We start from the raw sequence: 12587 nt of genomic DNA, 5'->3' as shown, positions 1-12587 counted from the left end.
CTAGACATAAGTTTAGTTGTTAAATAAATGAAGGACCAACCAATTTTGAGGGCAATTTGTGCTATTTCAACAATTTTTTTCTCTTTTGTTTGGATCCAACTATAATCCATGTGATAGGAAAAGATTAAATCAATCATCAATATTTGCTCAAATAGACTTGACAATTCTATGATAAAGTGATAATGAAACTAAATTCAGATTAAATAAACGAGGCCAGTTGTTTTACAACAAAAAAACAATACTCGATGTGATTTCATAAGTGAGTTTCAAAAAGGATAGGAAATACAGAAAAACTTATCCTTAAATAGTTACACATTAGTTTTGAACTCTCCAATATACCTAACAACCATTCAACGAATTGTTTGTGTTGCTAAGTTTCAACACGTTCACTGAATCCTTCGCGATGTTTGGTGGTAGGTAACCATCTCCTTCAATTGGTAAACATGAAATTGATAAAAATGCACCCCAAAATTCTCAAGGATAGTTTGCTAGCTAGCTAGCCCATGCTAATTGCTAGGCATGATATGGTAAAGTGAGTGGCATGTAAAATATATACGTAAGACACACATAATGCACACAATAAAATTAAGTTATTAATTGGTTGTATTAATTATAATCTATAGAATCTTTATTGGTGACAATTACTTGGAGTACTATGAGGTTGCACTTTATCATCCATATAATTATTAGAGGTTGCAACTTTGCTATTTCATAAAACTATTTTCGACTTAAAATATAAAACACACTCAAAAATCAATTGGTGTTACTATGAGGAATCCTTTGTTAATAGTGAATTTGAATAGATTTGTTCATTTGATAAGATTGTATAAGAGTTTGAGAAAGTTTCTACTATAATTTTTACATGAAATTGAGAACAAGTACAATTTATTTTTAATTATCTATTTGCAAAACTTATGACCAAATACGATTTTAATCTCAAATTTCTTTTTTTTTTAATAAATAATTTCATCCGGCATTTGATACTCTAATGATGTCCATCAAGATTTACTGTTTTAAATTCGCACCATATGGGATCCCATTCGGGAGAAAGCACTCTTTACCAAAGATTTTTTTCATATCTATAACTCAAATCCGAGACCTCTGATTAAGGGAGAAACAGTCACATCTGTACTACATCGTTCGATGGTTTTTCAAATCTATCTTCACCTAAATTAATACTTTCAACAAATAATTTTAAATTCATGTCCAAACGCCTATAAAATATCCATTAATATAGTATATTACGTACTTTGTATATCATTTTTGTACTGAAACCGTTTCCAAATTTAGAATTCAGACAACATTCCATTTTGATATTTTTTTATTATTATAATCATTATTTTTTCTATCTTAAGCTGTCCAAACGTAATCTCAACCTTTTAATTTAGGAAAACCTTGAGTAAAAATGTACAAAAGAAAAAAAAAAAAAAAAAAAAAAAAACGAAGTCACAACTATGTATCAATAATATCATCTATAAAATTCACCAACTGATTTTTTATGTATGTTATATACTTTCGAGATATATAAAATAATTCACATAATTGTATATCTAAAAAATATACAGTATTTAAAATAGTTAAATCACACAATATATGTCGAATAATATTTAAGTTGAAAAATCATCGTACAATAATTAGTTGAGATATCTATTCCTAAAATTCATTGTCCCCAATGTGTTTTTTTGGTGGGGGATTGCTTGATATCAGAATATTGTGTTGTCCTCTTTTCCTTTCCATTTTAATTTATTATTATTAAATAAAAGGTGAAGAGAGAGAAAATTAAAAATTCCCTAGCTTTCATATTGTAAAAAAAAATCATTATTACCATGTCACACTTTTTGGATGCGGTCTTTTTTTAGGATCCTGCTTACACAAAATATTTTGAGCATCAAATTAATTATTTTTATTTTCTATACTATAAGGTTGATGGATGAGTGTGAACTTCACACCTATTACCAAACAGAAGAATTTTAGTACTTTTTTTAGTTAATAGCATGTTCTCGAGTTAATATCTCGAGATCATTCAATTATACTTTATCTAGTTAAATTTAGGGAAAAAGATCTGAAATATATCTGAACTTTGACCGAAATTGCAGTAACGATACCAAACTTTGAAAAGGACCTTTTACCCCCTACACTATTTAATAGTGTATTTTAAAGGTATATATATGCCCACGTGGACATCATAAATATTGCATAATTATAAATAATAACGCGTCCACGTGGGCACATATATACCTTTTAAATACACTATTAAATAGTGTAGGGGTAAAAGGTCCTCCATAAAGTTTGCTATCGTAACAACAATTTTGGTCAAAGTTGAAGTATTTTCCAGACTCTTTTCCCTTAGATTTATTAAATTTTATTTTATATTAATAAAATCACTCAACTTTGAGTTTATAATATTTCAAAATCATTTATCTAAATTTTTATTATTAAAAAAATATAATACTTTTTTTAAAATTAAAATTTTGGATATTAAAAAAAATATAATATAATATGACTATATCATATAAATATGAATTCCATAAATAAAGAAATATGACTTACCTATTTTCAATTATAGAAGATAAAACAAAAAATATTTTTTAAAAAAATAAAATTGAGTGGTGTTGGCGGTTGTTGGTTGAAAAAGTCACGAGCTGAGTATATATTACTGTCTAAGACAGTTAAATATTACATGATGCAATAAATATTTGTAGTATTGTTATTTTCAGTTATGGAAGATTAAGATATGATGCAATAAATAAGTGTACTATGCTAATTTTATACCTGACATAATACTTATCTAGATATACAAAATGTTCATTAACAATAAAATGAAAAATTAAAGTTAAATCATTTCTAAATTTAACCTTCGTTAACACTTACAAAGGTCTAAGCCAATAATTAAAAAAACGACATGATGAATGAGTCTTTTTTGCAGAAAAATATTGACAAACCAAATCCCAATAAGTTTGAGGTAAATTATTATTAATTATTTAATTATTTGATGATCAAAGTTGATTTTTGATCATTCTTCTAAATTGATTTTAAAATAAAATTTCATGCCATATAATTAGGCTTTAGCCTCCAACAAAAAGGAAAATTCAAATCGATAGGCAAACACCTCGAAGAGCTTAATGGCAAAGACAAAACATAATTGTGCATATTATATATTATAATTCTCAACTGATTAAAATTTAATCCTATTTTTTATTATTCTTATAAGTATTAATCAAGTGACATTTATTGCGCTATGAATCATGAAAGTGATTTATGGTCCCATCTTTATTAAATAGGTCCAAACATAGGTGAGTCAACAAAGCCAAAAAAGGAAAAAAACAAACTTGTCATAGAGGTTCATAAGTTGATTCAGGAAACTCAGTAATTTTGTGTAAATTTTATATTTATATAAAAAATATTTATTGAAAAAACCCAATAATAAAGGAATTACTTAATCCAACAATCAAAAACATCAAAGAGTTTGAGATACAAATTTATAAAGAACGATTCAATTAATTAAGATACAAAATGAGAATTGTATTCATACAATTTTGCACTTCTTAATAAATATCATTTGTTTTATTGTTCTAAATGAATATTCAATTTTAGATGAAAATTTTGTTATTCTTAACGCTTAGTATCATAAATTCCTATATAACTTAAGTGACACAATACAAACTTTATGAAAAAATCCACTTAAATTTAGCTAGGCTTTTATATGAAGATTTGATTCTTTTTTAAATTATTGAAAATCCACTACTTTTACTTTTTAAATCTAATCATTACTTATAACTAGTTATACATATAGTAGACCACGACTTGTGAAAAGTCCAATCTATATAAATTTTAACGGTACTATAACAATGTTTGAAAAAAATAAAAATTATAAACTAGCTAGTGGTGTTGTAGTCAATGTCAGTGTCTTTGGTGCCTACACATGCACCAAAAAATTTAAGATAAGATTTTTCATAGGTGGAAAAAGAGTATTTGGATAAAATGATTGAAACTTGATTCCTACATTCCAAACATAAAAAGTGACATGGATGTCAGAATTAATGACAGGCAAAAACTTATCTAAACTTCTTTTATTTTTCTTTTAGTAAAATATATGTATCAGAAGTTGAGACTTAGTAAATATGAAAAGTTTGGAGCGTTATTATAATATACATGTATTGCTTTCGTATTGTTCAGAGATTTATGCCAACGTAATTTAGTGAAGACTACTATTTATAGGTAACAAAGGTTATACATCAACTTTTCTCGAACTCTAAAATACTATGTTTATTAGTCACATTTCGGATAGAAATGTCATTAGTTATGTCAACTTAATTAATATTTGTATATCGCTCATTTGTGATTTCAAAAACTAATTGAGATTAATCTTTATCGGCCATTCCTCCAAATCAATTTCCTCTACAGTCCTTTATATCATTGTCACAAGTGCATCTTTTAGTTTTTCATATATATAAGTTATTTTTTACCCAATATAGTGTGTTTTATGACCTATAACTTTAGTTAATGTTGGTTTATAAAAGGATTATAAATGATTTTTTGTCATTTGATGTTCCTCTTTATTAAAAGGGCATATTTAACGGTTGAATTAGAGGGTGCTTGGATTGGCTTAAAAGCTGATCAAACCTATTTTTAAGTTGCCTATTCCATCATTTTTTAATGGAAGTGCAAAGTAAAAATGTGACATATAAAATGGGATGGAGGGAGTAATATTTTGCGCCGAGGAGATTCGGATGAACCCCCTAAGTATATGCTGCCTCCGCCCCTGATCGGAGTTAGCTTAGAAGTGGGAATGACAAACGGTTTGGGGTAGTGCGATTGCGGAGTAAATTTACAAAGACTTAAACATGTACCATCTCGTTCTGCATAGACTCGTTCCGTATAAATTCACTTACATAATTTATTTTTTAAAATAATAATATTTGAACTTGATACTAAAATAAAGTTCATAAATATGTTTTCATTTTCTCACTAAATTTTATTAATTTAATGATTTTTTTGAAATTCTATCGTTGAGAGGTCAACTATGATGCATATAAGGGGTTGTATTAAAATTACGATTGTATTAGTTTTATTTTATGTTTAATAACTTCGAACAATAACAATGACCATACCAAATGATTAAATTTTTTGTCGGAAAACTAAACAAAATCAAATTCATAAAACTCAATACTTCAATATTCTTTTTCAAAATTCTTTTTAATTAGAAAGCAACAGGTTCCATTAATATAGCAAAAGACCAAAAAAATAAATTAAACTCATATAAATCCTTATAGATCAACAACCTGCACTATATTAGGTTTAATTTTTTTTAAAATAGTTCTATTCCGTATAATTTTAAATTCACCCCATCCTGCACCCGTCTCGTTATGTTGCCATCTCTCAAAAGGCATTCCTATGGTCCTACTAAACAAAAATGGGAATTAGCAACAAAAGTTAAATAACAAAAATAATCGTTAATTTTCAATTTTTAAGATAATATTTGTGATATGTTATAAAAAAAAATTATTCGTTACAAACAATTTAACTGAAGGCATGGAATAAAAGTAAATTATCATTTTTCTTTAGCAAATTTCATGTTTTCTTCTACTAATTAAATTGTCTTTTCAAGAATATTTTAGAGCTAGCAGTAGCTAAGGAGAAGACAAAAAAAAGAGAGAATGATTTACAGCCGCACAATTCACAAAAGCTGACAAAACAGTAGTAATATTTTTTTGGTTTCTCTTTTTTGTTCAAAATACATTGAATTCTTGTCTTTTACTTTATAAATATATAAATAAACATTAAAAAAAATCAAATAAAGTTTCATTCGAGCAACGCAAGCAAACCTAACATTGTAGTCTCCGTCAACAATGGAATTAGAAATTTTATCAAAGATATTTAAATTTTTAATATATATCTCAAAAAAGTTAGTTCAAATTAGTATATATAATATTAGGACTATTATATACTTATAATACAAAAATATTCAAATAACTGTCCTTATGAATAGACTCTTGCACAATTATTTTATAAGTGAAGTCTGGAGAGTTACCAAACACCACTAGTAACAAAATGAAGCAACAAATTATGCCTCTGAAAAATGTCTCCTACTTGAAAAAGAAGATGAAGTACTTATATTCAATGTTCTATAATAAGAAGATAAAATTCACTATTCCAATAAGAACGAGATCTAATAAATTATTCAAGCATTTTACACTAACTTGAATCAGATGAAAGTCTACGAAGGTGATTGAATTAGTGCAACACATAATATCTCGTAAAGAAGATTAGAGATTGATCCTTTTTATTAAAGCCTTTTCAATAGAGATTATCGATTATCGTCTTAACTAACTTAATACGATTTGCATTTCTTAAATATGTTAGTGAGTTTAGCCATTGCAATTGAATGTAAATTTTTTTCAAGGGAGGACCTCTAATATGAGGTCAAATGATACACAACTCAGACAGAAAAAGCTGAAAAACAACTATAATGGAAGAGCTTTATTTCTTCTATACACTTTAAAAAGATATATCGAGTTTTCAGACTCTATATTGAGTAAGGGTTTTAAGCCTTTTCAAAGTGATAAAATATATGTTCTTTACATCTCTTGCGTGATTTCTGAGTTATTACATACGAATATTTTACTCCGTGCACACTCAAAAACTAACAAATCATTGATTTTTATTTATTTTGAAAAAAAAACTAGATGAATAAAAAATTAAACTCATGTAATATCTTTTTTGTTTGGTGTCGTTTAATTAATTAATGGCACAGAAATCAATGCCTTTAATTTACGTGTCTGTACTTTCTTCAATAAAATAATTCTCCAGCTTCTACAATAGCAAAAAAAATAATTTTAAAAAAAAACTGTAAGAGAATCTATTCGTTATAAAGTTCAGTAGCAGAACAGACATATTTATCTTTTTCTACAAAGATCTGTCAGTAATTAATATTCCCTTTTATTACAATTAATAATTAATAAAGAGAGAAAAAGGAATAAAATGTATAGCATTGCAATTTAAATTTCCCTTTTTTTCTTCAGATATATTTCTATAGAATCATATCCTCTATATCTATTTCAGACAAATGTAAGTGGCCAACAATTCCTCTAATTCATGTATTAATTAGAGAATTAGAAGAATAATTGAAAAATAAAAAGAAAAAGAAAAAATGTTACCTTCTTGTGTTGGCCATGATTGACTTCTCATGAAAAATAATATTAGTAGCTAGTACACATTTTGCCTAATACTTCATCTTTCAATAAATTTTGCGTACGTCACTGAATATACAATCATCTCTTCTTGCCATTAAAAACTCGTAAAACACCATCTGAATCTCCAGCTACGAGCGTGCATTGATTTTCGTCCTTTTGTTGCCAACATACGCTACTAACGAACCCATGGTCATGCCCGGTTAGACCTATGGGTTCGCGTCCATAGACCCATATTGGCTCACCCCATCTCTTATCGTAGACAAAAACTTGATTACTTTCCGACCCACAACAAATTAATCCGCCCGGTTTCCATACTGATAACCCGACAAACCTCCTACTATTATTATGCCCCTTGTAGGTGCGGAGGACCTTTTGGTCCTCCGCATTCCACATTTTTAAACATCCATCTATGCTCGAAGAAATAATCGTACGTTCATCAATAAATCGAATGTAAGTAACTGCTTTCTGATGTCCGTCCAGGATAAAGAGTGGGTCAACCATTTTCCTCATATCGTACGCGTAGACCCTCCGGTCAGCGCATCCAACGGCTACGATTGGACCTTTGAACGGATTAAATTCCACGCAACACACGGGTGTACTATACTCTTTGGTAGGTTGTACCATAGCTAAACACTTCCCATTGTCTCCGCACCGCGGGTCCCACATTTGCATGGTTCCGTCATCGGATCCGGATGCACCCAAAAACGGATCCGAATGACAATAGTCAATGCTCCAAACCCGTCTACCACCATGCTCATCACGCTCGAAAACAGGCATTTTTTTCTCTAGGTCATACTCCATAACCACTCCATCGTAATCACCCGACCCTAAAACCCGACTCCCTAAACCGGGTTTCCACTTTAAACTACCGAGTCTCGCCGGAGTACACATAAAAAAGTCACATGCATTACCATGATCTAAAGAGAGAGGCGCACCAGTACTGGTGCGCCTCTCGCCTTCTTCTCCTTCTTGTAAGAGAGACTTTACGGCGTAAATTCGAATTTTCCTAGCAATACCACCGGAAGCTAGGAAATTACCACAAGGGTCAAATTCTAACACACCAATTGTGTCACAACCAGATCCACTAAGACTATTACAAGATGAAATAATAGTAGAAAGATGAAAATCCCATTCACATCTTGCTTTTTCTTCTTCTTGATCTTGATGCAAAATTGATGAAATATCTGTCATTTCCCATTCATACTAGTTGTAGTAACCAAGAGAAGAATTGTTAGTGCAAAACATATATTTTTTTTGGAAATTAAACAAGAGTATAATTATACTATATAGTTTGATGGATTAATGAATTTGAGTAGTATAGTGTAAAGAAGGGGAAATTAAAAATTGTATAATGGCTTAGTTGTATATAAGTGGAGGAGACAAAAAAGGAATTGTGGTAGAATATATACCTCATATTTCTTTTGCAAGAACTAAATGCTTGTGGATGCTAATGCATATTGTGTTACGTGGAATAACCAAAGCCTTTTGTCTATTCATGAAAAGTACACTCTATTATGATTGAGGATTTAATAGATTTATGTACACTAAATTGGCAAGATTTTTTTTTCTAAAAAAATAAAAACAATATTAGTTGTATTTTAGCTTGTGTGATAGTACATAATTGTTTTGAAAATACGATTTCATCTATTTTTTATCAATCGAGGATCTATGAGAAATAATTTATCTATTCAATAAAATTAAAGGTAAGGACTAGGTATATCCTGATTCCACCCTCTCTAAACCCTACTCACTTGGTATATTGTCGTTGTTATTGTTATATATAGTTATTTTATTTGTTTTCATGCTATTAATAATTACATTTTTAGATAAATTATTAATAGGTATTTTTCAAGTGCTGACAAAAATAAATAAATAGAAATTAGCTTTCAGATTCATCGTTAATTTGCCTCTAAGCAGGGGGGTCTCCAGGAGGGGTTATCGGGTTCACGTAAACTCATGTTCATGTAGAATAGTGTTATAATTTTAAAAAAATACTTAAATATAAATGTGTGAATCCACACTCAAAGTTTATATAACACGATGATGATTAGGTGCATCTCTCTAAGTGAGAATAGAAATTTTAAATCTTATATCTATCTTGTCTTTTTCGTTCTAAAATTGGGTAACACCTCTCACATTTGTAAGAATTAATTTTGAACCTATATTTTTAAATGTTTAACGAGTTCAAGTGATAAAATTTAAAGGTCAAATCAATTAAATTTCTATATTAGATTCACTTTTCATAATAGTGCACTATCCTCTAAAAAATTTGAATACATATTTGCCTATAAGTAATACAGAATTAACAAAAAAAAATTTTTTATCATAAAATAGAATCAACGATTAATTTTTACTATTTAGCTACCGAATTTCTTTCGATCGCTCAATAATATAAGAGAGTTGTTAGTATATAGTTTTTTTTTAGATTTGCAAGTTGATGATTTGATTCATTGACATGAAAGTGGATAATGTCTCATGTATGTCTTTTTTTAATGTATATGTACCACTTGACATAAAATGTGGGGACAATTTCATGGGATTTTATGAATCGGCATCGCAAATATGGCCTTTTCTCATTACCAATAAATATAATGTGTGGATACAAATTTAATGTATGATTATATTGTCTCCACGTATGCTCTTGTATCAAATAGTTGCTGGAGATTTAAATACATAAGTACTCTTTATCAGCTATTTTCTCGGTTCAATTTACGTGATACAATTAAAAAAAATTAGAAACAATTTTTTAGATATTAATTGTAAATGTGGACATAGAAGCTGAAATTATGTATTTTAAAATAAAATGTGTATTTGAAAACTACGTAAATAGTATTATAAATATAATAATTAATAATTTTAAATAGTTAAAAGACATTAAAAGAAATTTCATAAGTAAACTTGATTACTCTTGAAATTCAAACTCATATACTATATAAATTGAGACGAAAAAAATTATTATTTGAAGTGTAGACGTTGATCAATGATATTGAAGTCATATGTGAGGAGGGAGATTCAAATATCGAAAAGTTATGATATCATAAGTAAGGTTAAAATAATCGCATGATAATATATACATAAGATTATGAAAATTTTTTTAATATAAGAGAAATACAAGTTTAAATTATGTATTCTCTTGTTCATAGGAATGACAATGGAGCAGGACAGATATGGAGTGGAGCAACTTTAAAGCTATACAGGGCAGGTTAAAGTAATTTTTTTTAAAAATAATGCAGGGCACGGATTATGAATTTAAATTTGATTTTTGATTTTTTACTTATTATGTGAGCAGTGAGTAGTAGTAGTTAGATACACTAGATTAGAGTATAATAAGACTAAAGGCACATGATTTGATAGTATCAGTCATTAAACTAATATGAACTAATTATTGTGATTAAGCTAATCGATCCTGCATATCAGAAATCTAACAAATCAAGATGAAAGTCAATTTTATAAATTTGACTTTTGGATTATTTTTTAATTCACATAAACTCCGAATTTGTTTAGGAACGTTTCAAAAAAGTACTGATGTTATTTATGTTGTTTGAAGTAAAAAATAATAATTATTTCTTCAGTATGTTATTAACGTCTATTTTAGAGAGTGTGTAAGAATATTATTCTGTTTATCCCAATTTATATAGTAGTATACCAAGAGAGGGGGAGGGAGGGAGGGGGGGGGGGTCTCTCTGGAGGATACAACATAAATACATGTATGATTATCAAATATAGTTGTCTACTCAAATTTAAAATATAAAAATATAAAAAAAGGTGAAAATGCAAAATATGTATAGAGGGGGAGGGGATGGGCAAGAGAGAGAATGAGAAGAGAGGCGAGCGAGAGAGAAAAAGAAAGAGACAATCGAAATTGAGAAAATGAAACGAGAATTATTTTTTTATTTGTCTAATAACAGTTACAATGAAATATGAATAGTAAATATTCAAATTATAAATATTGAAGCTTAATTATACTAAAATAACAATACCTATAAATTTTAATGACTAAATTAAGAAAAATAACCAAATTGCTTTGCATGGGTCAGTCTAACAACCTAGCTATTTCATGTCAGGTCGATCTCATTATTTATTAACTTGTATGTACATCCATTAATATGTATCATGATTAAAATTTCTTTATTCTTGTTTAAAGATTCCAAATTTTTAAATTTAAATTTTAAAAAATAAAATTAAAAGAACTCTATTAAAAACGTTGCCCCGAAAAATAAATCATGTAGTATAGAAATTCTAATTTTTAATTTTAATGTAAACATCAAATATCAAGTAAAAATTCCAAAATAAAACCTATCTATATCTAGCCAATCATATATTGAAGTTTGTGTTTCTTTGCCAAAATACTAAAAAGGGGAAATGTGCGGCTTTTTGTGTGCCAACGAGAGTCATTTATTAAGTTTTGTATAAAGCATTAACACATATTAAGTGAACTTTTTTAATAGAAATATAAAATTTCAATGAAAGACACTGAATTCTGTTAAATTCACAATTTATTTCTTTAGTTCCGTTCTTAATCTTTATCACAACTCCTAATTATCAAGTTCATGTTATATATTCTCTTATTTACAATTTATATGACATGATCTGATTTGACATATTTAACTCTGATAATTTTAAAATATTTTAGACACATAAATTTTAAATATATATCATAATATAAAACATAATTTTCAAATAAATCGAAGCAAATAGAGTATATATTTTATCTTATCCCCATATTTACTCAAAACTAAAAAAAAATAATTAGATGGACCACTTTAGTTTTGCTCATGATTAGGTAATAATTCAAGAGATAACTGACTTGGTGGCTCCACCACCAAATTGAAAGATGAGCATTAAAGAAAGATACAATTTAGTAAAAATTGGGTGACAATTTAAAATTGCATGTACCAAAAACGTGATTTTTTGTTGGTAGGCATAAGAAAAAGAGGTGTATTTATTTTTATTTTTAAAAAAAATTCTCATTTCATGTTGGATATTCATACTGAAGCTTGACTAATTCATATTCTCATTAAATAAAATTTGTTTAGAAGTAACATTTTTTAATTAAAAAAATTTCATACTCAAACAAGTTCTCTAATTAAAAAAGAAATAACTTCATTTATGTACTTATTGTTGCAGATCATTTAATGGCGAGAAGTGTATTTTTCTCATGTGTACCAAACTCTTAAATAAGACCTAATTAATGTTGAGGGGTCGTTTGTTATAAAGATTAATAATGCATTGATTAGTAGCGCATAAATTTATAGTGCAGAGATTAGTAATGTATGGATTATTTTTTGTCAAGTGTTTGGTTCATTGTTTCTCACCTCATCTTGTGTTTGGATTAAAATTTTATAAAAAACATCTTTCCAATTATACCCTTAAATTATTATGAAATTTTTTATT

General features: G+C 28.0%; 1 protein-coding gene across 1 annotated transcript; it reads right to left on the bottom strand.

Moving 5' to 3' along the window:
• Window positions 1-6970: 6970 nt before the first annotated feature.
• LOC125835645 (WD repeat-containing protein RUP2-like) lies at window positions 6971-8430 on the bottom strand. The gene has a single exon (XM_049514756.1). It carries the CDS (start codon window positions 8382-8384, stop codon window positions 7272-7274), a length of 1113 nt encoding a protein of 370 aa, XP_049370713.1. The 5' UTR covers window positions 8385-8430; the 3' UTR covers window positions 6971-7271.
• Between the last annotated feature and the right edge of the window lie 4157 nt (window positions 8431-12587).

This window comes from Solanum verrucosum, unplaced genomic scaffold, assembly GCF_900185275.1.
Source record: "Solanum verrucosum unplaced genomic scaffold, falcon-dt-bn FXZP01000128.1, whole genome shotgun sequence".
Lineage (NCBI taxonomy): Eukaryota > Viridiplantae > Streptophyta > Magnoliopsida > Solanales > Solanaceae > Solanum > Solanum verrucosum.
The sequence above is the reverse complement of the archived record's forward strand: the minus strand, read 5'-3'. Positions and strand labels throughout refer to the sequence as shown.

Coding starts and splice junctions, on each gene's coding strand:
- LOC125835645 (XM_049514756.1), bottom strand. CDS start 8,384: ATGACAGATATTTCATCAATTTTGCATCAAGATCAAGAAGAAGAAAAA.